At 37.3% G+C, this 24,546-nt stretch overlaps 1 protein-coding gene across 2 annotated transcripts; it reads left to right on the top strand.

Annotated features, from left to right (window-relative positions):
• Nucleotides 1-11,476: 11,476 nt before the first annotated feature.
• On the top strand, nucleotides 11,477-24,371 carry SPC25 (SPC25 component of NDC80 kinetochore complex). 2 transcript variants are annotated; one of them, XM_045780325.2, is made up of 7 exons: nucleotides 11,477-11,583; nucleotides 12,425-12,577; nucleotides 12,673-12,738; nucleotides 17,925-18,071; nucleotides 18,517-18,621; nucleotides 22,229-22,327; nucleotides 24,086-24,371. In XM_045780325.2, exons 2-7 carry the CDS (start codon nucleotides 12,439-12,441, stop codon nucleotides 24,208-24,210), a joined length of 681 nt encoding a protein of 226 aa, XP_045636281.1. In that variant the 5' UTR covers nucleotides 11,477-11,583; nucleotides 12,425-12,438; the 3' UTR covers nucleotides 24,211-24,371. The 2 variants fall into 2 exon arrangements, with proteins under 2 accessions (XP_045636281.1, XP_045636291.1); XM_045780335.2 differs by having other exon boundaries at nucleotides 11,477-11,615.
• Nucleotides 24,372-24,546: the final 175 nt, after the last annotated feature.

Below are 24,546 nucleotides of genomic sequence, written 5' to 3'. Positions count from 1 at the left end.
TGCCCATTAAAATCTTTTTGGATGTTTTTTAAAAATGCCATATCTTTGTCCTACCCCAGACAAATTAAGTTTCTGGTGATGGGCCCCAAGCATGGCTAATTTAAAAAATACTTTCCAAGTGATTCCAATGTGCAGCTGGGGTTGAGAATCATTATTATAAAGAAATATATACATCATTTGTTCTCCTTTCAGCCTTAAGCCCAAAGTCAACCTAAACGAAGCTTCAATGGCATTGAATATGTAAATTATTGTGTATAACTGGATTTTCTTCTTCAATTCAATTTTTACACTGACTGATGTATCTTCTCAAGACTTCAGAGAATCTAGAATGAAAGAACCCTAATCTGGTGAGAAATTTTAAAGCTGTTAACAGTTGTATACAACCTTGTTATTGTGGTCTGGAAGATGTGAAGCAATGGTGACAACTGAAATTTGTGCCTCATAAAACAGAGCATGCTCATGGCAACATCCCTCACCGAGTTTTCCGTGGTGCTTCTCTGGAAGGAGGTTAAAATGCAGCCTGGTTTCTGTGGATGAGAACTCTGGTTTGACAGTCAAAGTGGGATGGCAAGTGGCACCAGGTCATTTTTCAGAAAGTGACTTTATTTTTATTTTATTTTATTTTATTTCATTTCATTTCATTTCATTTTATTTTATTTATATGAGAGAGAGAGGGCAAGTGAACACCAGCAGGGGGAGGAGGGACAGAAGCAGAGGAGAGGAAGAAGCGGATTCCCTGCTGAGTGAGAAGCCTGACATAGGTCTCAACCCCAGGACCCTGAGATCATGACCTGAGCCGAAGGCAAACGCTTAACTTACTGAGCCACCCAGGCGTCCCCAGAAAGTGACTTTAAATGGCTACCAGGAAATGAATATTAATCTCTTTCCACAGTGAGAGACTTATTGGTCTCTTTTATCATTCTTATCATTTCAGTAAGAGGAGAACCAGCAAGAAGTCAGCGAACACTGGCTCTCCCCACCAGCAGAGAGTTTTGCTCTTTCCGTTGGAGGCCCAGAATCACACCCTCGGTTCTCCCAATAGTGTGCTAATCTGATCTGAACGATGTATGTGTTGGGATAAAATCAAATGTGCTGAAAACTCTGTTGTGCTGTAGAAGCCTTGCAGTCATGCTCTTCCAATTATTTGCCTTCCAAAATTTTCTCTCAAAAAAAAAAAAAACCTCTCTCTTATTATCCAATTTTAACGTCACAATAGTTCAGTAAGCCTCGTTTTAGTGATGGAAAAATGTGTAAGCATCCAGGCCCAGGTCATTTCTTTAGCGTAGGAGCTCTGTTTGAAGACTAAATTTTATTTCCAGACCAATGCTTCTTCTTAGTGTAGGTTGTGTCTAGGTTGTTCAAAGCCGACATGGGTGAGATTGTAAACAGTGGCAAAATGAATAAAAGCTAATGCTATGACCAGCTTATTTCAAGTGTTTTCTACTACCCAGACCCCCAATTCACCTGTATCATCATTCTAACTATGAAGCTTTGCTGTGCAGTCCTGAGAGAAAATTGGTTGACACAGAAACACATCTGGCCAGCTGCCAGAGCGCTAGGAGAACTTCATAGATACAGTCACCACTTGAACTTCTCTTGGATGGCTTTTCCCGTCATTGGACAGCAGGGACACTGTTGTTATGGGAATTCATGGCTACTGTTACCTGTCCAGTCTCTTGAATTCTTCTCTGAAGGACGTATCAAGTAGCACTCAGATGGACACCTCAGAGCTTAAAACTGACTCTCATTCCCATCCTTTGCCGATAGCCTTGCAACCCAGCAGAATTCTTCTTCTCTGGGGACAGACAAGTATGCAAATAATGAAAGCCACTCAAATGAGAACAGACAGAGGCTATTTATTCTGCGTTTGCTATAGCAAGAGTCAGCTACCATCACTCTCATTTGACAAAGGTTCAGAAGCAGACAGGGAGTAGAAAAGCTTTGCTGTAGAGTGGAAATAAGGGAAGGCCTCAGGTGTGCTCTGATTAGAGGTCACTGGCACAGGCAAGCTGGAGATGTGTCAACTAGAAGCCGCACATCTCATGTAATTGGTTCGGGGAGCATATTTAGTTTTCTCTGGTTGGTCCTGAGTAGGAAGCTGGGGCAAAAAATAGGGCAGGGGCGCCTGGGTGGCACAGCGGTTGAGCGTCTGCCTTCAGCTCAGGGCATGATCCCGGCATTCTGGGATGGAGTCCTGCATCAGGCTTCTCTGCTGGGAGCCTGCTTCTTCCTCTCCCACTCCCCCTGCTTGTGTTCCCTCTCTCGCTGGCTGTCTCTATCTCTGTCAAATAAATAAATAAAATCTTTAAAAAAAATATATAGGGAAGCCAACCATCATTGGCCAAATCCTGACCACTCTGGGCAGATCGCTTCAGAGGTTTTGGGTCAGAATTCTGTGAGCATATTTGGTTTGGGCATTGTCCATTTGAAAATTCAGTCTCTCACAAAACAAATTGAATAAGTGTGTGTCAGAAGTAATTGATGTGGCATCCCAAGAAGAAGTAAGAGAATCCCTTGTCTATCCTATAATTCTATAACTCTTATTATTCATTGAGTCAAAAGGAGAGATAGACTTGCTTACTAAAGATAAATGAGTTTATTCAGGTATGCACTACTCGGTATGAGGCATTAGCCTTGACTAATCAGAGTTTATGCTCTGGCTTTTTTGTTTTGCATATTCAGTTTCTATAATTTCCATAATCTCTTTAATGAGCCATGAGGAAGGACATTACTCCTCTTTATTCTTTTTCTGAGAAGTGTTTAAGCCACATATTTCATCGTATTCATTTTCTTCGGAAATGTCTTGTCCCTAAACCAGGGTGTGAACGACATCAAATACATTTTGTCTTACAATTAAGAATTCAACTTCATGCTCATTCAGTCCCTCAGAGTCTGTGGACTGTGATGAATTTAGCTGCACATTAGTTTTTCATCTTGGGTAGTTAATTTAGAGAGACCGACTGTCTCCTGAGGACTATCTAGTTCTATAGACTGCGGTATAATTAACTAAAGTAAAAGCACCTTGATTTCTTTTGCCTTTTAACAGGATCTGCTAAGTCCTTTTAGTCCCTGCAGTTCATCATTTTTAGTCTTCTCATAGCTTAGCTTATCTGCACTTTCTTAGCGGTGCTGTCTCTGGTCAGCATCCTTGCCATTCCTTTGACAGTGCTTTCCCTCAAGTACTCTTTTCTTTTAAGGGATTATATTAGTCTGCTAGGACTGACACAGAAAGCACCAGACTAGGTGGTTTAAACAACAGAAATTAATTTTCTCACAATTCTGGAAGCTGCGAGTCCCAGATATCCGCAGGAATCAATTCTTCTGAAGCCTCTCTCCTTGGCTTGACCAAATAGCTATTTTCTTTCTGTGTTTTCACATGGTCATCTTTCTGTTGGGATGTCCACCAGTCATATTGGGTTAGGTCCCATCCGAATGACCTCACTTTAACTTAGTTAAGTCTTTAAAGACCCTATCTCCATAGTCACATTCTGAAGTACTAGGGGTTAGGACCTCAATATATGAATTCTGGGGGATGAAATTCAGCCCATACCCAGGATTTACTTATAATTTGTAATTGTGTATTTGCTTCGAGCTTATGTGTTTAATCTCTCTTTCTTGCACCATAGTGCAAGCTCCATAAAATAAGGGATCAGGTTTTTTTGTGTGCCAGCCACCAGCATAGACCCCAGCACAAGCCCATGCTGGGGTTGATTTCCCAGGAAGCTTGCCTGGACTCCTGCTATGTATGGCAGGTTATTGCTGGGAGCTGCTGAGAGTTGTACAGCATATTAATAATTTTATATCTTTTTTATTAAAGAGAGGCCCCAATATTAGAAGAGCTTTACTTCTCACAAAACGTGGATCTGCACCTGGGCCTTTCCTCATTATTCAATAAATATCTCTTGAATGAATGAATGAATGAATGAATGATTAAACAAAACTTGATGTGAGTGCTAATTTATATAAAGAAGCTTAAAAAAGGTTTGTTATTCAGTTAGTCTAAACTCAAATGCATTTTTTCCACAAAGATATTATAAAGTGGCTGGGTCAAGAATGCTTCTTTAAGATGGAGAAAATTATATATAATGTTTATCTAAGAAAAAAATAATATCTGTACACATCTGCTTGTATTTAAAGAGAATAGAAGAATAAACAATTTTTGAAAGTTCTCTATAAAGAAAAGAAGGGGATAGAGTGGAGAGAATGGGAAAAGCTAGACTTCTTTAAATATACTTATTTTCTAGATTTGATTTTGAAACCATGTAAGTATTTTACATAATTATAAAACTAAATTAAATTTAAAAAGTAATTAATGTAGAATTTTAAAAAAATGGAACAAACGAGAGAAATGAAAACAATGTTTACTTGACCCACCATATTTGTGAACTAATCACTTCTAGCTCCACAGCACTTATACACATTTTATGATTTTTGTTCCTTGTGGGAAACGTCTTTCTGAGCATTTCCTTGGTCCTCCTCAGTTTGCCATCTGCCATCAGAGTTGCCATGGCTTGGGGTAGGGATGCTGTCCCGCACTTATCCTATGTGGCTCACAGCAAGAAAGAGAGGCAGGAGTTGGGTCTTTTCTGGTACCAATAATCTTCACGTAGAGTTTTTCCCTTCAAAAACAGAGCCTGCCTCATACATTGAGTCATTTCAAATCAAGGTTGTTAGGATTAAGGTCTATCCCAAATCAGTTCACCAAATGATGGAACAAAGCCATGTCCAAGCTGTGCAGCCCAAAATCCAAAAAAGGGTATATCTACCTCTATCCTTCTCCTTTTGAGGTTTCCTTTCTCAAAGCGTGGTCTATGGATCTGCTTCCTGCACCTCCATATAGATTCCCGGGCCCACTCCAGACTATGGAATCAGACTCTTTGGGATTGAGGTCCAGAAATGTGCATTTTAGTAAGCTTCCTAGTGGTTCTCATACACATCAAATTATAGAATCTCCATCTTAATTCATAAATGAATGAATGATGAATGATGATACAGGTATCATACCCCTCCTGTGTGTCCTATGTGTAGTGGACCCTTTCTTATACTATCATCTCAGCTTCAACCCTAAGGCATTTTTTCTCGACCCCCTTATTTGGGGGTCTGTATTATTCCACCCTCTTCCCCATGGATGCAGATTTAGTGTGTTTTTGTTTCCCTCCTTTGGAATCCCCTTTCCATTCTCTCTCTCTCTTTTTTTTAAATTAAAGCCCATGGTAAACACTCAAAAAATACTAGCTATAATTAACATTCATCATTCTTATTTTGCCAAATATTTTGTAAAAGTGGAATTGACCTCCAATCATGAGATTCTTGAGCAGAGTAGAAGTAAGGCAACGTGATAACATGTCTTATACACAAATGTTCTGTTACTTCTCTTTTGAGCTCTGACATCTCTGCCTCTTCCTCCCTCCCTCTCTTTTCTCTCTCCTTCCTTTCTCTCCCCTTCCCTCTACTCCTCTTTCTCATGCTAAATCCATCCTCTCTCTTCTTTATGCTAAATACTTATAGAGTTGAAACTTTGAATTGGTCACAAACTTCACCCTTCCCCTCTACCCTGAGAGCAAAGACAACTTCAAGACAGCAGAGCCAAATCTGAACTGTTCACCACCGCATCTTAGAATCAAGCCAGATGTCCACCACATAATGAGAGTCTTCAGAAAGGTGCACAACCAATATGCTCTTCAGAATCAAGACCTTTTCTTCCCTCTGTGGTAGAATTCTCCATTTAATTGCTCTGTGTTCTGTTCAAGGACTAGAACTCTGCCATGCCAGTTAAAGCACTTTTGAGTGGAAGAAATCTTTAAGAGTTTGTGATTTGGTTCTAATATTAGCTGAATCTCTTTGGCCACTAGGCCAAGAGCTCATGACCTGAATTTGACCTATTTAAAGGTCACCAAACCTTCTGAAATCATATGCAAAATATTAGTGTATGTGCATGTTACTTGGAAGAAGGCCACAGCTTTCACAAGATTCTCAGTGGAATCCCTGACCCAAGTGAGTTAAGTACAGCATAAGGTTCACTGGAAGAAGGCCACAACTTTCACAAGATTCTCAGTGGAATCCCTGACCCAAGTGAGTTAAGTACAGCATAAGGTTCACCATTTCCATGGTGCCTACGCCCAGGATCCTTTCATTTCCTGTTTCTTCAGAGTTATCTTCAGTACTCCAATCTCCCCTGGATGATTTGCTTGTCTGAATGACTTCCTTCCTCTTAATGACTTTTTAAAAATCTTTTAATACTATAGCCAGTCTCAAAACTCTGTACTGTTGCCTTCTTTTCAGTTAATTCCAATAGTCGAATAATTCCAGTTCTTTCCAGAACTTTCTTACTCTGATTCATTTAGGTTTTCCTGGGGTTTTGACTGGCAGTAAATCCTGCCTGCTTTACTTAGATTGCAACCTGCAGGACAGAGGCTAGAATTTCTTTAATATGCTCCACATGCCAAATAGATAACCACAAGATACCCTTTTATCATAAGATGAACCGTTCATCTCTGAGGTATAGTGCTCTTTGCAATTCAACATCATTCAGAGATATTTGACTTTCACTTGTGTCGCTGGTGCAGTGGTAGTAAACAAAAACGTATTTTGGAGGCATTGACCTTTATGTCTTCGTGCATGGTCATTATCCTTTTACTACAAGCTTATCTGCCTGCTGTAAAATAACTTGTATTTGAAATCTCTCCAGTGTCACCTTGTAATGTCAAATGGATTTATTTCAGACTGAGTTGAGACCCTAGTGACTTTCAGAAAATAATTACTTCCATTCCAGCTAGGTTTCCAGGAATACTGGCATTCCATGGTGACACTGTTATAAGTGACCCGGCTATCTCCACTTGTCTCATTATTCATTCTTCCCTAGAAATGATCATGAACTACACATTCATAAACTTTTCCTTGGATCACCAAAGGAAACAGAGTGGCCCATTGGGCAGTTCTATTCATTTTCTTCCTAGTAGAGTTAAGACATTTTGCACCTGGGTTCCTATTTTATAGATGGCCCAAAGAATACCTACTGTATGTATTCTCAAACTTTACTGTATATTAGAATCTTTATTACTATACAGAATATCTTTTGTGTGTTTGGAAAATGTACACTTTCTTTTCTTTGAAAAGCTGATGTCCTTCATATTTTTTATTTTTACCAATTTTGAGGTATAAATGAATAATTTTTGGGTTAATTTCTATATCATAAAATTCACCATTGTAAATGTATAATTCAATTATTTCTAGTAAATTTATGGAGTTGTGCAACCATCACCACAGACCAGTTTAGAATGTCTCCATCACTGTGGAATGTTCCCTTGTGTCCTCATGCAGTTAATGTTTGCTTCCACTCCCAGCTCCAAGCAAAGACTGAACTGTCTCTGTGGATTTGCCTTATCTGGATATTTTATGCAAAGGCTATTTTATGGAAAGGCTTTTTTATGCAAAGGGAGTTATATGATACACAAACTTTAGTCTCTGACTGAATGTTTTTGAGTATTTTTAATACTCAAAATAATTATGTTTTTGGGTATTTTTTTTTTCAGGAATAAATGCTTCTTAGTTTGCTGTAAGCTTTCAGGTTATTTCCAGAACACTAAATGGTTGTTTTTGATAATTTCATCCAGTTTTATAGTTGCTTTTGGGGGGAAAGGATTTGCTGACTTCTTCACTTCCCTTGCTGGAGGTCCTAGCCCTTTTTTAAATTTTAGGGAGGAAATGAAAGGCTCCAGGTGAAATCTGGACTAAAGGTTGACTCCACTTTGGATATACTGTGCTTTGATAATAGCAATTATCATAAGAAACATTTTCTTGAATCATCTTTTCCAATGATTCTTGATATAGACCATGCAGAGATCTAGAGAATTTAAAGTTTTTTTCAAGAGTCTATCTAATGCAAGCATTTTCTATTACCTGTTCTTAACCTGGAATCTGTCCAAAGAGCTTTCCTCTTTTCTGAATTTATAGTAACTTTTTATCCTTTTTCATTTTCTCAGTGAACAGATATTGAAAATACAAGTACTAGCTAGCATTTGAGGAGTTCAGTATAAATGTATATGTCATAAAATGATCCTTATATCCAGAAAAGTGGAAAACTTTTCATCTTAACCATGGCATTGCTTATTATCATTTCAATCTTGAGTTCTGCCCCCAAGATGGAAGGTATCTACTCAGCAAGGATATGTGCCATAGAGGACAATGACCTTTCTTCTTGTACCCCACGATCCTTCACCCATTGGAGAAAAAATCAAGTTTTCAGGGAAGGAGCAATGGAGCTTTCAGTCTGACCAAGGCTCCTGTAACCATGGCCCAGAAACACCTCCAGACTGGAAACATGTGCCTACTTCTTACTCTGCACCCCACCCTGGGTTACAGACCATATATCCCAGAGAATGTAGTGCCCCTCTCAATACATGGCACAAAACGGACATCCCCAAACTCCTGGTTGTTGAAATGAAAAGCAGGTGTGTGTGATGATAGTGATGATGGTGGTGTTGTATGGAGTTGTGATGGGGGATGTTCTGCTTTTCCCTTTTTAAAGCCAAGGAAGCTATGCTGAGCAGAAAAGAAAAGCTGGTTGCTTGTAGCTACACTTGGTGGAGTAGAGAGAAACCATTCACATTTTCTTCTGGAGAGGAACACCTTGACAAATGACACAGGAGTTTCTCCCTCACACTTCTTGGTTGGGGATGAGTCCTGAGAAAGAATAAAAGACAATGGACACCCAGAGCCTGCCCTAAAGTCTGCACATCAGCGGGACAACCGCTTGCCCCAGTCCAAGGTTCCGTAAGTGATTCATCAGGTTGGTGGTCCAGGCAGCACATCTCCATGAATCTTGTTAAGTACTGTATTCACTAATCTGGACCAGTGAAAACCCTAGAAATGAGTGCCATTATTCATTGAGCTCAAGTTCTGAGATGGCAATAGATACAATTTTGCTTTAAGATAAATATTACCAGAAATCAGAAGTTCTTGGATAAATATCTGTGAAAAAATAGATGTTACAGCAAACTATATATCTAAGCTTATTAATAACAGTCCCTAGGATGAAAGCTGATGTATGTTGTGATGTGTTAAATGTTGACAATAAGTTGTCTTGATTTTGTTGGTCTGAATTAGCTCTTGGGATAGAGTACCAAATATCAGGTACCCCTGAGCATGTTATTTACACATAGGTTTTATTGTTGGTGTTTGAATCCTTAATGATAATGAAAGAAAATAGTAATAAAGACCTTTCAGCCTATAATCAAGGGCTTTATTTTCACAAACATGCTATGGTCAGAGATGAAAATAATAATTTTAATTCCATAACACAAGACATATATATTTTCCACTCCTTAAAGTGTATAGTCTCTGTGTTCCTTTCCTATTTTTCTCTCCTCCTCAGCTTTATCAAGAAGGATGCAAATAGTGAATCAATTTCATTTACTTGGAGTTCCTGACCAGTACAGCTTCCCTGCATCTTGCCCATCCTTTAGCAATTCAAGTTGAATAGCTGTGCCTCTTTCTGGTCCTCAAGGAACATAGCAGATGATTTTAAATAGAGTTCTAGTTCCTTCCAGTTTGAAGTTCTGCAAGATAGCAATGTATTGTTCTAGTAGGCCCCCCAAAATGTTGTCAGAGAGGCTGGAAGAGTAGAAAAGAGATCTTCTGTAAACCATAAGAATCTATTCTGAGGACCATCTGAATGTTTCTGCCCACTAATAATTGGAGTCAACTTAGCAATAGTAATCCACTAAAATGAGAAAATGAGTCAGCTGCAAGATGTTCACCTTAGTTTAAGAGATATAGTTGAAGCCTTGTGTCAGTGGTGAATATCTCAAAGCCTTGCTAATTAACTTTTTTTTTTTTTCAATTTTGCTCATAGATCAATCGGTCGTGCTTTACCAGATTCTATCAGGAATGCATTAGAGAGATGGTCCAAGCATTATTCCAAGCTGGGGAAATAATTTATTATCTTGAACTAATAATGGCCTAAAGAAAGTACTAGAAACTGTTTTCAGACTATTGTTTGAAATTTAATATCCATTATGTTGAAATTAAAGTTGTTATATTTGTGAGATATTGGCAAATTATTAAATGGATAATGCTAAATAACCACACCTAACTAATTAATTCAACTTGGATTGGGTGGAAGAGATGTATTCTATACTTATCCAGATGTAGCAGAATGCGTGTCTCCTTAAAATCATAACTCAACAAGCAGTGTGACTGTCTTGTAATGGGAGCCATATGCATTGCCTTAGCTAAAGTGAGTATTAAATTGTAAGAATTTCTCTATTTCTTCACCAACTTAGATTTTGTTCTACCTAAAGCGTTATTTATATGTGTTTTAATATGACAATCTGTTGCATAGGAAGTAGGTAGGGTATAAAATCATAAAAACAAGAAACCATGTTGGGTACTTACAGGGACCTCTTCTAAAGCATTTACATTTATTATCTCTTTTAGTCTCCACATTGGGTATAGGAAGGAAGAAGGTATTATTGTTGCTATCATTATTATTATTATTATTACCCTCACTTTGCGGATGAGGAAACTGAGGTTCAATAGGCCAAGTAACTTGCCCGAGGTCAAACTTAGTAAATGCTGAAGCATGGATTTCAAACTCAGACAGTCTGACTGCAGAGTAGGAGCAGTTAGCCACTGTTGAATTAACTAGAGAAGTAATATGCCTACAGGGTATTAACACTTGGATCTCCCGACAATATCCTCTTAAACTGAGCACATTAAAATCGTAATTCCTGCCTCCGCCTCCCTGCATCACCCCTCCCCAGCACACCAAAACAACCATGAAGATGTTTTCCATTCCTCCAACAGCATCACCATTCTTACAAATATCACGGTTAAAAACCTTGAATTACTTCTGGCTTCCCCGCTTCTTTTCACTTTTATCTGCAACGCAGACTATCAGAGAGGGAAGGTACCAAGAAACTTGCCCATGAAAAGTTTTGCGTCGCTGAATTTCTACTGGGGCAAGGAATACCAGTACTAGGTACTGCTTTTCGTTTCTGTTTCACACGGTCCAAAACAGAGACTTAAGAAATTTTGGAAATGTTCATATTAGAAGCCAAGAAACAGTAATGTTCTAACCACTTCCCAATGGAAAATCATTAAATGATGTTACAGATTAAGCAATGGTATTTTTATTAGCTTCATTATTTTTTAAAATTAACTTTAAGCTCTAGGGAGTGTTAAAGAAGAGTGTATATACTTGGCAACAGAATGCGATTAAAGATCAATATTTATATTTGTTGCAGAAACCTTTATTTGAAACTGATGAATGCCTTGTGCTGGGGCGAGTCCCTCCAGGAGCTATTAATTAGTATTTTACCAAACAGAGCTGAGAGTACGACTGTGTCTCAGAAAAAACTACAAATCCCAGAATGCACTTTATCTTTTCGCGAGAATCCCGGAGGGCTAGACCAACCAATGCCTTCATGAAGAGCCTACCTATCAGCCAATCCGAGGGCGAATGGGCGCCCGGGGGCGGAAGGAACAAGGCGCCCTAAAATTTGAAATAGGCAAGTCGGCGCGGATGCGGGACCTGGTTCTAGAGACCTAGTTTTGGCTCGAATTGGTTCAGGTCTTTTGTGGGTAGGTGGAGGGACTCACGCCTGCTGGAGAAGGTGAGGGAGGTGGGAACTGACCGGGGCTCCCCGATCCGCCTATCGTGATAAGGGAAAGCGGGTTTCCGGGCGGGATTTATTTTTGGAACGCCGTCTCTGAAACGCAGGCTTGTTGTTTGCACATCAGGTGGGCGGCCGTGAGGCTGAAGGGTTCCGGGTTTCTGTGAACGAAAAGTCTGTGGCCCTCCTGGGAAGGTTTTAGGTTATTGGGGTGGTTTTAGCGTTACAGAAAACAGGTGGAGCCAGTCTGACCGGACATTGTTTTACAGACGAGGGCACTAAAGCCCAGAGAGTGCAGGTGACTTGTACCTTTCCTGGACTAAGCCCACTAAATTTCCTCTCCAGTCGCCTGTTTAGTGCTACTTTTCGTGATCTTAGTGGGAGGGAGAGGCAGGTTAGATGTGGGACCTTATCCTATGAGAGGGGGCCGTCCATCTGGGATCTGGCAATGCAGGCCAGAATTCAAATGGTCAGAGTTGGAAACGCCTAAGTTACCAATTTTACTTGTGAGAAAACGGAGTCAGAGTCATTTTCTCAAAGCCATAGAGCTGTGTGAGTGTCTTGTGCAATTACACTACTGAGAAGTCCCTAGGAGGTAAAGATGTCCTTCCTGGAATCTTGCATCTTAACTGCAGTTAAGTCCAGGTGGCTTGATCTGCCCTGAAATATCTAGAGTTAAAAGTAAGGTGCTAACTTTTTTTTTTTTTTTTTAAGCAAAGGTCACACTGCCAAAATATGCTTGATTGGAATATGAGCCTGATTTGATTTCAATAACTCATAAGAAATATAATGTTCTATTTGTTTTGTAGCATTTTCTTCCAAAATGATAGAGGATGAACTGACACTATTTGATAAAAGCATAAATGAATTTTGGAATAAATTCAAAAGCACTGTCAGTGACACTTCCTGTCAGATGGTGGGACTAAGAGATACCTACAAAGACTCCATCAAAGCATGTGCAGGTAACTGAAATTAACTTGTAACATGCTCTTTTGTTGTTCTTGCTCTTTATGTTATTTCAGCTGAATTGAAACTTCAATTCCAATTTCTCTTTCAGAAAAGCTGTCTGTGAAATTAAAGGAAGAAGAACGAATGGTTGAGATGTTTCTGGAATATCAAAATCGTAGGTGACAAACTGTAGATCACAGAGTTTTTTTAGATCGAACATCTTTATGCAATCTCTCATTCAAGTAAAACAATGTAGTGCGTGTGTGTGTGTGTGTACATATATATAAAACTAATAAACATGTATGTACCTACTACCCAGCTTAAGAAATAAGTATACTCCCGTGTATACTTTTCTCCCACCTTCCAGAACTAACCTATTAGTATGTAGTATTGTGTTTTTGAATGTTATATATATGGCATCATTTTGTGTATATTCTGTCCCTTTTTAAAAATATTCATCAGTATGCTTGTGAGATTCATCTGTGCTGATGTGTAAATGCCAGTTATTTGAAAAACGAGTTTTCCCATTGGAAATCATAGGCTGACAGTTGAAAAGCTGGAGTTCTTCAGGTCTTTGGGGGTAGGGTTAGTCCTCCTGACCGTTTTTGTCCATATTTTTCCTGTTGTTCATGCCCTCTCATTTATACCACTCTAGAGTTTCCACGGTATATGTGTTGGTTTTACTGAATTCACACAGATCAACAGATCACAGACTTGTGGCCATAGGCCACAGGTTAAATTTTACAGCACCATGTTTTAAACACTATTAATGGAATGTCTTTAGATGGAACATGTGTTCTTTAATTTGCTACAGTCCCCAGTAGTTTCTTTGGCTTTGTTTTGCCCACTTGACTCATTATCTGGCTCCTGAACGCGTTTGACTTTGGAACCCTGGTAGGCTATTATGCTAGCCTTTTACTCGTGTCTACTTTCTAAGCTGCCCTGAAGCTTCCTTCTCCTTTGACTTCTCTCATTTCTTCTGTAACCACAAGCAGAAAGGAAAACCACTTTCGTTTGTGGGTGTGTGTGTGTGTGTGTGTGTGTGTGTAAGCATTCTTGGTTTGTAGAATTGCTGGGGATTAGAACATAAGTTTGAAACGATCAATTTTTACTATTGTGAGTCTCAGTGTGCTCTTAATGGTTACCTGTAGTGAAAATAATGTGCTAAATAGTCTAAAAGCTAAAAGCATTATCAATTGTTTTTCTTTAAAAAATCACTTTATGCTCGAACAGAAATTTACTTAAGTTTAATTAATTCAGTGAATATTTGATATTTGCTTAGCATGGAGACAACCGTTCACAAAGTATACTGTCTGCACACTGCTTACAATTTAGTGGAATATACAGACAGGGAATCCACAATGAAAATACATTGTAATAATTGCTGTAATAATGGAATGGGCTGCGAGAGCACAGAATTTTTTCATTTTTAAGGTGTCTACCCTAAAATGAGCATGTTTATTTGCTGCAGGAAAGAAGTTAGTGGGGACTTAAGAAAAGGGGTCAGGGGACAATGAGTAGAATAGAGGGGAGGGAATCTGGATTAACCATGGATTGGAGAAGGAGCCGCTGTTACTCTGGCAGGAGAGGATACTGATACAGATACATGTGGGAGTAGGCAAGCTGGAGGGAACTCACTCACTCACCAGAGATTTGTTGAGCAGCTACTCTGTGCCAGGTACCCTTCTAGGACGATACTGCAGAGAACAAATTAGCCAAAAATTCTGGCCCACCTGGAGCATCTGTTCCTTCTATTTATAAAAAGGAGGAAGATCATCTGTTCAAAGTGAGAGGCATGTACTATGGACCAGGCTCTTAAATCCTGAAAGCTTTACAAGACAGAAATTTGAAGCTCACTGAGGTTAAGAAACTTGGCTAAGGTCGTGCATTGCAGCCAATATGTTTGCTCTTTCCAGTGCACCATAAAACACTCTTTCCACATGGAAGGAAAATTCCAGGAGGGTTTGTGTGGTGAGTAGTAGTGAAAGTTTGAAATACCTGCCCTAGAGAATAAGAGACAGCTGGCTACGTACACATAAAATTATAGTTATACAACATCAAGGGCCCTTCCATTTGTATGGGCACAAATGCATACAGTTCGTCCTTTCCTTTCCTTTCCTCTCTTTTCTTTCTTTCTGAGGTTCCAGAACTGTTGTTTTTTTTTTTTTTTAAGATTTATTTATTTATTTGAGAGAGCAGGGAGGGGGGATGGGATGGACAGAGGGAGAGGGGGTCACAAGCAGACTCTGGGCTGAGCACAGGGCTGATGTGCTTGGTCTCACAACCCCAAGATCACAACCCAGCCAAAATCAAGAGTCAGACACCCAACTGACTGTGTCACCCAGCTGCCCCCATGTAGTTCTTTAAATGTTATAATAAAAACACTGACATATATGGTATTTATGTATCATTAATAGTTTGAAAGTTTCCATCTTATTGTTATTGGATACTCTAGCCCTGTGCACTAAATAAATGGAGCAGCCATTATTATCCTTGTTTTATAAGCGTTGCCAAAGTTGTAATTTGACCAAGGTTCTTGGGTGACAACTGAGGAGCCAGAATAGAACCGAGACCTTGGACTTCAAATATTCATCTCTTTTGTCATTGAACATACTTATCTTTTTTTAAAGTAGCATTTTTCTGTAGTGGCCACTCTGCAAAACAGTAGGGATGTTCCTCAGAAAATTAAAAGTAGAACTACCATATGATCCCCACTCTGGGTGTTCATCAGAGGAAAATGAAAACTAACTCGAAAAGATATCTGCACCTCCATGTTTATTATTTATAATAGCCAAGATAAGGAAACAACCTACGTGTTCATAGATGGATGAGTGGATAAAGAGATTGTGGCATACACGCGCGTGCGCGCGCACACACACACACACACACACCATGGAATAAAGCCATAAAAGAATGAAGCCTTGACATTTGTGACATAGATGGGCCTCGAGGGCATTATGCTAAGTGAAATAAGTCAGACAGAGAGACAAATACCATATGATATCTTGTATGTGGAATCAAAAAAAAATTTTTTTTTGAAACAAAAAAGCAAACTCATAGATAACAGATTGGTGGTTACCAGAGGGAGGGTTTGGGAGAAGAAATGGCTGAACTGTTTTTGACCTTGGTTTTGGTTTTGATTTAAATTGAATTTTTTTAAAATCATTTTTCTTTCTGGTAATTCTGATAAAATGTCTATTTTTAAATTATACTTGACATAATATATGATCATGTCCAAATTCTTGGAAGATACAGAAAAGTAAACAAATCTGAAACGTTGAGAATCACATTTGACAAAATGACATACTTTTTCTTTTTTCTTTTTCATGTGCTATATAGTATTTTTGACATAATTTTGTTAAGGGTATCTATATAACTTTTTTGAGAGTATTTTCCCATATTACTAAATTCTTTGAAAATATATTCTACCTTATTGATATACTATTTTAATAATTTAGGATGTTTTCAGTTTTCACCATTAAAAATCACACTAAAAATAATTTTTTTGTATGTAAATACTTGCACACATCTTGTTTCTTAAGGTAACTTGTAAAAATGAAATGAACTAATTAAAGGACATGAATATCTTTTTTTTTTTTTTTTTTTTAAGTGAGTGAGTTTATTACTTGAAGATACAGGAAAAGCTTTCAAGAGTGAGAGGGGTCCCAACAGTGTTGGGACAGGGTCGCCAATGAGGGCCTTTAGGGTTGGTCTTTTATAGAAAGCTAACCAGAGAACTTAAATCCTTTTAACATATGAATATCTTTAAGACTTGTTTTGCAATGTCAAAAATATGCCGTAAGGACTCGTATTTTGCATTCTTCTCAACACTGACTATTATTTTTGTAAACGTTGTTGTAATAAATGAAGATTGGTATGTCATTGCTTTATTTGCATTTCTGTGATTACTACTTAGGTTAAACTGTCTTTCATATTTATTATCCATCTGCAGTCTGCATTTCCTCTGTTTATTCCTTTGTCTGTTTTTGTTTTAGGAATTTGTATTTGTGTCTTCTTTAGATTAACAACAGTTGGGGGAGAATATTTAATGCTCAAAAGCATGGTCTTTGAAGTCAAGCCTGAGTTTGAATCCAGCTCTTGTATTTATGCATCTTAGTAGATAAAGCTTTGGGCAAGTTAGTCAACTGCTGAGCCTTTTTACTCTTTTAAATTAGACCTACAAAATGTATTATAGTGAAATTTAAGTAAATTTACAGAAATAGAAGGTGTTGAACAAAGTTCCTAGCACATAGTAGAGTTTTATGCATATTTGAATCAAATGAGGTTTTTCACCTACTTATTAACTTTTATGTAGCTGGTATATGTCTCTCTCTTTGATTTCTTTTTGCCTTTGAGTAAAAAGATCTTTCCCCGTAGAACTAATTTTGTATTCAGATACTGCCTTTTAGGTGTTGCAAGATTTCATTTTATATTTAAATATTTAATACAGAATTTATTTTGTATTTCAGCAACCACCTACCACCTGATTTTATGGTATTTCATTTTTCATATCAATTTTCTAAATATACCAATGTTTGTTTGGAAATGCCATTTTTGTTTAAACTGTGTGTCATTTCTTCAGCTGGTACTCCACTATTGTATTAAAAGTGTCACAATCACAGATGTTAAATTTGATAGGATGAGTCCCTTTCCTTGTTATTTTTCTTACCATATTTCCTAAACTGTTGTCCCCTGTGTATTCATCAGGTAAATTTTATAATTACTTTTGTTGGATCTTCCCTTTCCCTTCCCTCCAAATTCCACTGGGACTGCATTAAATAGAGAAATGAACTTGGGAACTATTGACATCTTTATAATATTTAGAAGCGTAAAATGTCTTCCCATACATCCAGGTCAGATCAAATACATGTCTCAGATAGGTTTTGCCCTTTTTTCATATAGTTCCTACATATTTCTTGATCTAGATTATTCCTGGATGTTTTGTTTATTACCAATGTAAATGAGGTTTTGTCCTTCCTTCCTCTCTGTCTCCCTCCCTCTCTGCTCTCACTTCTTTCTGTTTTTTGTTTTTTGTTTTGTATCTTCCAGAATCATTGATATAGCATTAGAATGAACTGTTTCTTTAAAGCACTATGTAAAAACATTGTCCAGATTTGGGTTGTCTTTGGTGGTGAGCTTTATTTATGTACTTACTTAAAGAGCAGGGATGCAAGGATCTTTTATTTTCAAATGCAAATAGAAAAGAATAAGATTTTTTTTCTTTTTGTTCTTTATAATTTTTGAACCTTTAGGAAGCACTTATTAGTTAAAACATTATTGATCTTATGAAAGTCAATATTTTTGTCTGTGATGTTGGAGAGCAAAGTATATATATACTAGCTAACACTGTGCTTCTTACAGAGATCTGTAGGCAGAATAACCTCATTCAAGAAAAAAAAGATAACTTGTTAAGGTTGATTGCTGAAATAAAAGACAAAAAGCAAGAACTAGAAGTACTGACTGCAAATATTCAGGACCTTAAGGAAGAATACGCCAAGAAGAAGGAAAGTAAGTTTCCAGTTGTACACATATTTAAAATATTAACCTAAATTTCAGAGTGTTGATCGTTCACAATTCTATATCTCTTGCCTTCTCTCCAGTTCATTACTAACAATGGATAACATGACTCAGGCACATAGCCGGCCACTCATTTCTGCAAGGAAGCTGTGGGAAGTTAGCTAAGTGGGCTTTCTTTTCTCTTGTTTTAGTTAAAGGTCCTTTTGATTTCTAGTATAACCAGAGTTGTAATGCAATTGGTATGGGAGCTTAATTAAGCAGAGTGGGAGACAGTTTCACTAAATAAGATTTGTCTGGAGAAGCCATAGCATAATTTATGCAACAGAGTTATTGATGACACTTTCTCTGCCAGGAACTATTAAGCACAGTCTTTATGCTGTAAAGTCTCTTTGTCTAAAAAAATTTCATATTCAAAAGTGTATTTCTTTTATCATAGCTATTTCTGCTGCTAACAAAGCTAATGAAGAGAGGTTGAAAAGACTACAGAAATCTGCAGACTTATATAAAGATCGACTTGGACTAGAAATTCGAAAAATTTATGGTACGTATATTAATGAAAGTGAAACATATGAGATTAGAAAGGTATATCTTAAGTAGCGAATTTAAAATATGTTTTCAAAGAAAATAATGACAATATTATTAACTTTTGAGAAAATAGGAAACAATTAAAATAATTTTTAAAGATTTTATTTATTTATTTGACAGAGAGGGAAATAGCAAGAGAGGGAACATAAGCAGGGGGAGTGGGAGAGGAAGAAGCAGGCTCCCAGCAGAGCAGGGAGCCCGATGCGGGGCTCGATCCCAGAACCCTGGAATCATGCCCTGAGCCAAAGGCAGACGCTAGATGACTGAGCCACCCAGGCGCCCCAGAATTTAAAAATTTTTATCACCCTAACATAATTACTGATGCCTTGGTTATTTATCATCCAGTATTTTAATGTGTTTTTGGCATGATTGCCAACATAAAAATAATTTTTGTTCCTTTTTCTTACTGGTATTTTATGATTAACATTTTCCAGTTGCTATAGCCTTCCTATGGTAATTTTAAAATGGTAGTATAATAATTCATTTCATTCATATATCTTAATTTATCCAATCTTTTATCTGTCATTTAGTACAGGTTTGTTTCTAACTTAATATTTGGATTCAGCCTCTGTTTCCGTTTTAGAAGTACTACAGTGAATATAGATTTCTCCATTTCTTTTGTATAATTTCCATGGAATTCCCAGAGAGGCATTACTGGGTTAAGGCATGTAAATATGTTAATGCCTGTTATGTGCAATATATGTGCCAATTTATAGCACTATTCATTGTGTTGGCAGTCCCCAAGATCACCGTGAGGTTTGGTGATTCCCTGGAAAGACTTCCAGAACTCTGCATATAGTCATATTCATGGCTCAGATTCATTGCAGAGAAGATGCAAAACAAAATCAGCCCAAAGAAAGGCACTGGGACAGTCTAAAAGAAACACTTTTTCAGGCATAATTTTTTAAGAGTCGTAATCCAGCAGAGTCCCACAGGATGTGCTTAATTCCTTTAGCATTGAATGTGACAATACGCGTCAAGTGTTCTCTACCAGGGAAGCTCATCAGAGACTCCTGCAACTTGTGCTGGTTTTCCCTGGACTTCACCCCATGGGTTTTTCCATTTGCTGATTTTGCTGGAGCCTTTTGCTGTAATAAATCATAGCCCTGAGAATGACCCTATGGGGAATCCTATGAGTCCTCCTAGTGACTCTTCAAACCTGGGGTGGTTTGCCAACAACCAGCTGGCAAGCAGGCCTTTCTAAGATTCTTCATGACCTCAGCGTCAGGCCTGCCGTATTAATTCTTTGTGTTCACCTCTCTACAATGTGAAGAGTACCCATTTCATTGTCTTCCTGCCAGAATTGTATTTTTTAAAGGTTGTTTGTGTTTGGGTTTTTTGGCAGTTGACTAGATATAATTGGAGCATTTATTTTTAAATGCATTTCTTTGATTATTAATGAAAAGGTAAACCTTTTTTCCGTATACCTAATTATATTTCTTTGGCTGCCAGTTTGGGCTCTTCATTCATATATCTATTAGTCTTGTTTCTGCCCCACTACTCCATCTGTTGGAATAAGCTTTTAATAAAAAATGTTGACCTTTTGATTAGAGGGAAGTACAAGGTCCAACTCTGAATTTTTGATCCATTGGACTTACTGTCATCCTGAGGTGATTTTTTGAACCAGAAAGCTTTAAAATTATTTTAGATATAAAAATAGAACTTTCTCATAGCCCTCAAAGTCAGGAAATAATGTTTCTTAAAGAAGAGAACCCAAATTAAACCCTTCATTATCTTATGAAGTCTTTTATTTCCTTGGCATGTATTCCTTCCATTACTATTAACACTTTTAAAAATCTGGTGGACTGGGGGCGCCTGGGTGGCATAGTCAGCTAAGCGACTGACTCTTGGTTTCAGCTCAGGTCATGATCTCAGAGTTGTGAGATCAAAGCCCGTGAAAGGTGTCAGGCTCCCTGCTCAGCACAGAGTATGCTTAAGATTCTCTCTCCCTCTGCCCTTCCCCACCCCTCTCTAAGTCAATAAATCAATAAATCTTTTTAAAAAATATCTGGTGTTTGAATGTAATTATTTCATTTTGAATAAAAATGTAAGACATGTTTTTCAAAGTTTCTGAATATTATTTTTTGTAATTAAAACCATTTTTAAAAATGAGATTTCCTAATTTTTTATGCTGTAGAGCAAACTGAAAATGTATGTGAGTTTCTACTTTGTGGCTGCCATTTTTAATTTCTAATGGGCATTTACTCCTTTGGGAACCTTTGGAGGTCTTTTGGAAAATAGGGATCGAGTCTGGATTACTGTGTAGGAAAGGTCAAATTAAATCTATTCAGTAGTACCTTTTATATTGTGATAAAACTATATGACCTAGAATTTGCCATTTTAACTATTTTTTATCATACAATTCAGTGACATTAATTATATTTACAATGCTGTGCAATCATCACCACGTTTCCAGAATTTTTCATCACTGCAAACAAATTATGTACTTATTAAACAGTAACTTCTTATTCCTCCTCCCCTAGCCCCTGATAACCTCTAATCTACTTCCTGTCCCTATAAATTTACCTATTCTAAGTATTTCATATAGGTGGAATCATAGAGTATTTGTTCTTTTGCATCTAGGTTATTTTGCTTAGCATGTTTTCAAGGTTCATTCACGTTGTAGCATGTATCAGAAGTTCATTCCTTTTTGTGACCAAATAATATTCCATTGTATGTGTAGACCATATTTTGTTTATCTAGTCACCTATCAGTGAACGCACGGTTATTATCACCTTTGGCTGCTGTGAGTAATGCTACTATAAACACTGGCAAAGTTATGAGTCCCTATTTTCAGTTCTTTTGGGTATATACCTCGGATTGGAGTCACTGGGTCCTATTGTAATTCTTGATTTAAACTTTTTGAGGAACTGCCAAACTGTTTTCCACAGCTTCAGCACCATCCTACATTCCCACCAGCGGGGTTCTGATTTCTCCACGTCTTCGTCCACACTCTTCTTTTCTTGTTTTGTTTTGTTTTGTCTTCTTACAGCTGCCCTGGTAGGTGTGAAATGATAGCTCACTGTGGTTTGGGTTTGCATCTCCCCAGTGAGTCGTGGTGTTAAGCGTCGCTCCATGTGCTTATTGACCATCTGGGTCTGTTCTTTGGAGAAATATCTATTCAAGTCTTCTGTCCATTTTTTAATTGGGTTGCTCTTCTTTTGGTTCTTCAGTTGCGGTTTTTAAAAATATATCCTATATATTAAATCCATGTCAGAGATATGATATATAAATATTTTCTCCCATTCTATGGGTTATCTTTTCACTCTTGGTAATACCCTTTGAAGGACAAAAGTTTTTATTTTTGATGAAGTCCAGTGTATCAGTTCTTTTCTTTTGTTACTTGTGCTTTTTAAAATCATATTTAAATTACAGTTCACTTAAAACTAATTCGTAACTTGTACATTTGGAGGCTTGGTTAGCGTGTGTGTGTGTGTGTGTGTGTGTGTGTGTGTGTATTTAGCACACAGATGTTAAGGACAAAGGTGAGAAAGCTCATCTCCATTGAAAGCCTTGGCACGATAAAATATTCTCATACCAAATAATCGAATCTCTCTTTTCAGGTGATAAATTACAGTTTATATTCACTAATATTGACCCTAAGCATCCTGAGAACCCATTTATGTTTTCCCTCCACCTAAATGAAGCAAGGGAGTACGAAGGTACGTACTCCGATCTTTTAACTGGTATTTAGGATTGGCATCTCCAAATGTTACCTGACTCCGCATACAAAGTATAATGACGGAAAGTAATTCCCACAAGGTAGTGCCTTCTTTGCCAGTCTTGCTTCATGGGATAGTGTCTTCTAAAGGCTGAGTGTAGTTTTGATTTGTAGTTATTACGTAGGATCTTTAACACGTACCTTCTCTTCAGGCTGGCACGGTGTCACGGTGGCAGACAAGTCTTAAGACCACAGATCACTGCATTTCATACACAAGTATGAATTATCCTTTTAGAGAACTTAAAGCTAAAGCTATAAAGGATATAACTACATAAATGTGAATATTATAATTTCTACAAGTAGGTGATTTTAAAAGCAAATGCTAAGTCATCAGAATGTGATCGTTTATTTTCCCAAAAATCAATTTAAGAAATAGTACCATCTCCTGAAAAATCCCCACATTGGTAATTTAGCTCACTTACTGATTCTCCAGCAGGCCAGCAGGTCATCGACTTCTGGGGAATATATATGATTGATAATAGGGGGAACAAGAAGAGAATGGAAATATATTTATCTCTTTTTCATTCTTCTAATGCCCCTTTTAAAGTAATTTTTCATTTATTGGAATTCAGGAAAATGGTTCTCAGCTCATTGGACCTGTATTCTCGTCTTAAAGCATTTATAGCAGATACACACTCAGGAGAACTGCTGAGTTGGCTTCCTAATGTGCCCTGGTGACTCGGTTCTCATTCTCACGGAATTTATATTTTAGGAATCTAATTCACATACAAATGTTTTTTTCTCTCTCTCAATAAATACCTTTTAATGAGTGCTAAATTTTAGAAAGCAAACCCAAAAAATCACATGCCTAGGTTTTTAGTGTTCTCCAAATTGTATATTCTCTCTTGCTACACAGTATCACAGTATTTGATAGTGTATTAAAATGGAATCTACAGTGTGATTTCGAACCAAGTGTTCTTTGCTATTCTTTCTCTTGTGGTCATGGTTCTTGTTTCCTAAGCAATCTCAACCAAAGAGCTGGAAATCTGACATGGTCAAATTTCTTCTCCTTGGACAAAGGACCAAATTGTTGGGAGAGAAAGCTGGGTCATTCCTTTCCTTTGACCACCCTCACTGGAGACTTGCTCCCAAGATGTACCGTTTTGTACAACTATATGTGAGAGCCGTCAGTTACTTGTGACTTTTGTCTCATTTGATTAGTAAGCCCTATAATTATCACTTTTAGAACAGCAATCACATTTTCTAAGAAAACTTATAAAAGCTTAGATTTTTCCCCATAATTATAAATTATTAAAAGTTGGCATTGAAAGATGTTCTTTTTTTGATCCAGTGACCAGAAACTAGAAGTCAAGCCAAGGGTTTACAGAGAAAACTGACTTAACAGTTTAAAAAAACAATACGCACCTGTTGAAACAGTTTAGTTAAACCAAAATGTATAGAAAGATGATAGAAATGGCATTCTGTTCTTTATCACTGAGCTCTTCAATCCATTGACTACAATCTGTTTACATTTAAAGTAAGATTGTAGTACTTAAGATTTTAATACTTAGAGATTAAACAAAGAATGAGTCCAAAAGATAGTTAGGATATGAAAATCAAATGTATCTGTTGTTCTGTGCTCAAAGCATTTCAGTAAAATGGAATTGAAATGGTTTGAATCAGATGAAAGCATCTAAATTAGAAACACTTCTCCTCCACAAAAAAAATGCATTCCAATTATCTCCTTTTTTTCTTCTAGTGTCAGATAGTGCTCCTCATCTTGAGTGCCTGGCAGAATTTCAAGAGAACGTAAGGAAGACCAACAATTTCTCGGCTTTTCTTGCCAATGTTCGGAAAGCTTTTACTGCTATGGTTTATAATTAATGTATGAATAGTATATAAAAACTGTTTCTTTTTCTTCTCTATTGTGTATCTCTTTTTTTAAATCATTGTGTGTCTCTTTCAAAAAGAATCCTCATTATCCATTGTTTGCCTATAATTTTTTTTATTTCTGTAACATTTCTGTGTGGTATATTTCTTTAAATTATTTTAATTAAAAGCTTAAATAAAATTTATAAAGTCAAATGTGTCCTTTCTAAAATAAAAATATACTATGTATATATTTGTGTGTGTGTGTGTGTATATATATATATATATGTATATATATATATATATTTTTTTAATAGTAAGCATGGGTAGTTTAAGGCTAGCCTGGGAGTG

This window comes from Ursus americanus, chromosome 1, assembly GCF_024610735.1.
Source record: "Ursus americanus isolate L20-20 chromosome 1, mUrsAme1.1.p, whole genome shotgun sequence".
NCBI classification, from domain to species: domain Eukaryota; kingdom Metazoa; phylum Chordata; class Mammalia; order Carnivora; family Ursidae; genus Ursus; species Ursus americanus.
Note: the sequence above shows the minus strand (reverse complement) of the source record. Positions and strands in the feature narration are given on the sequence as shown.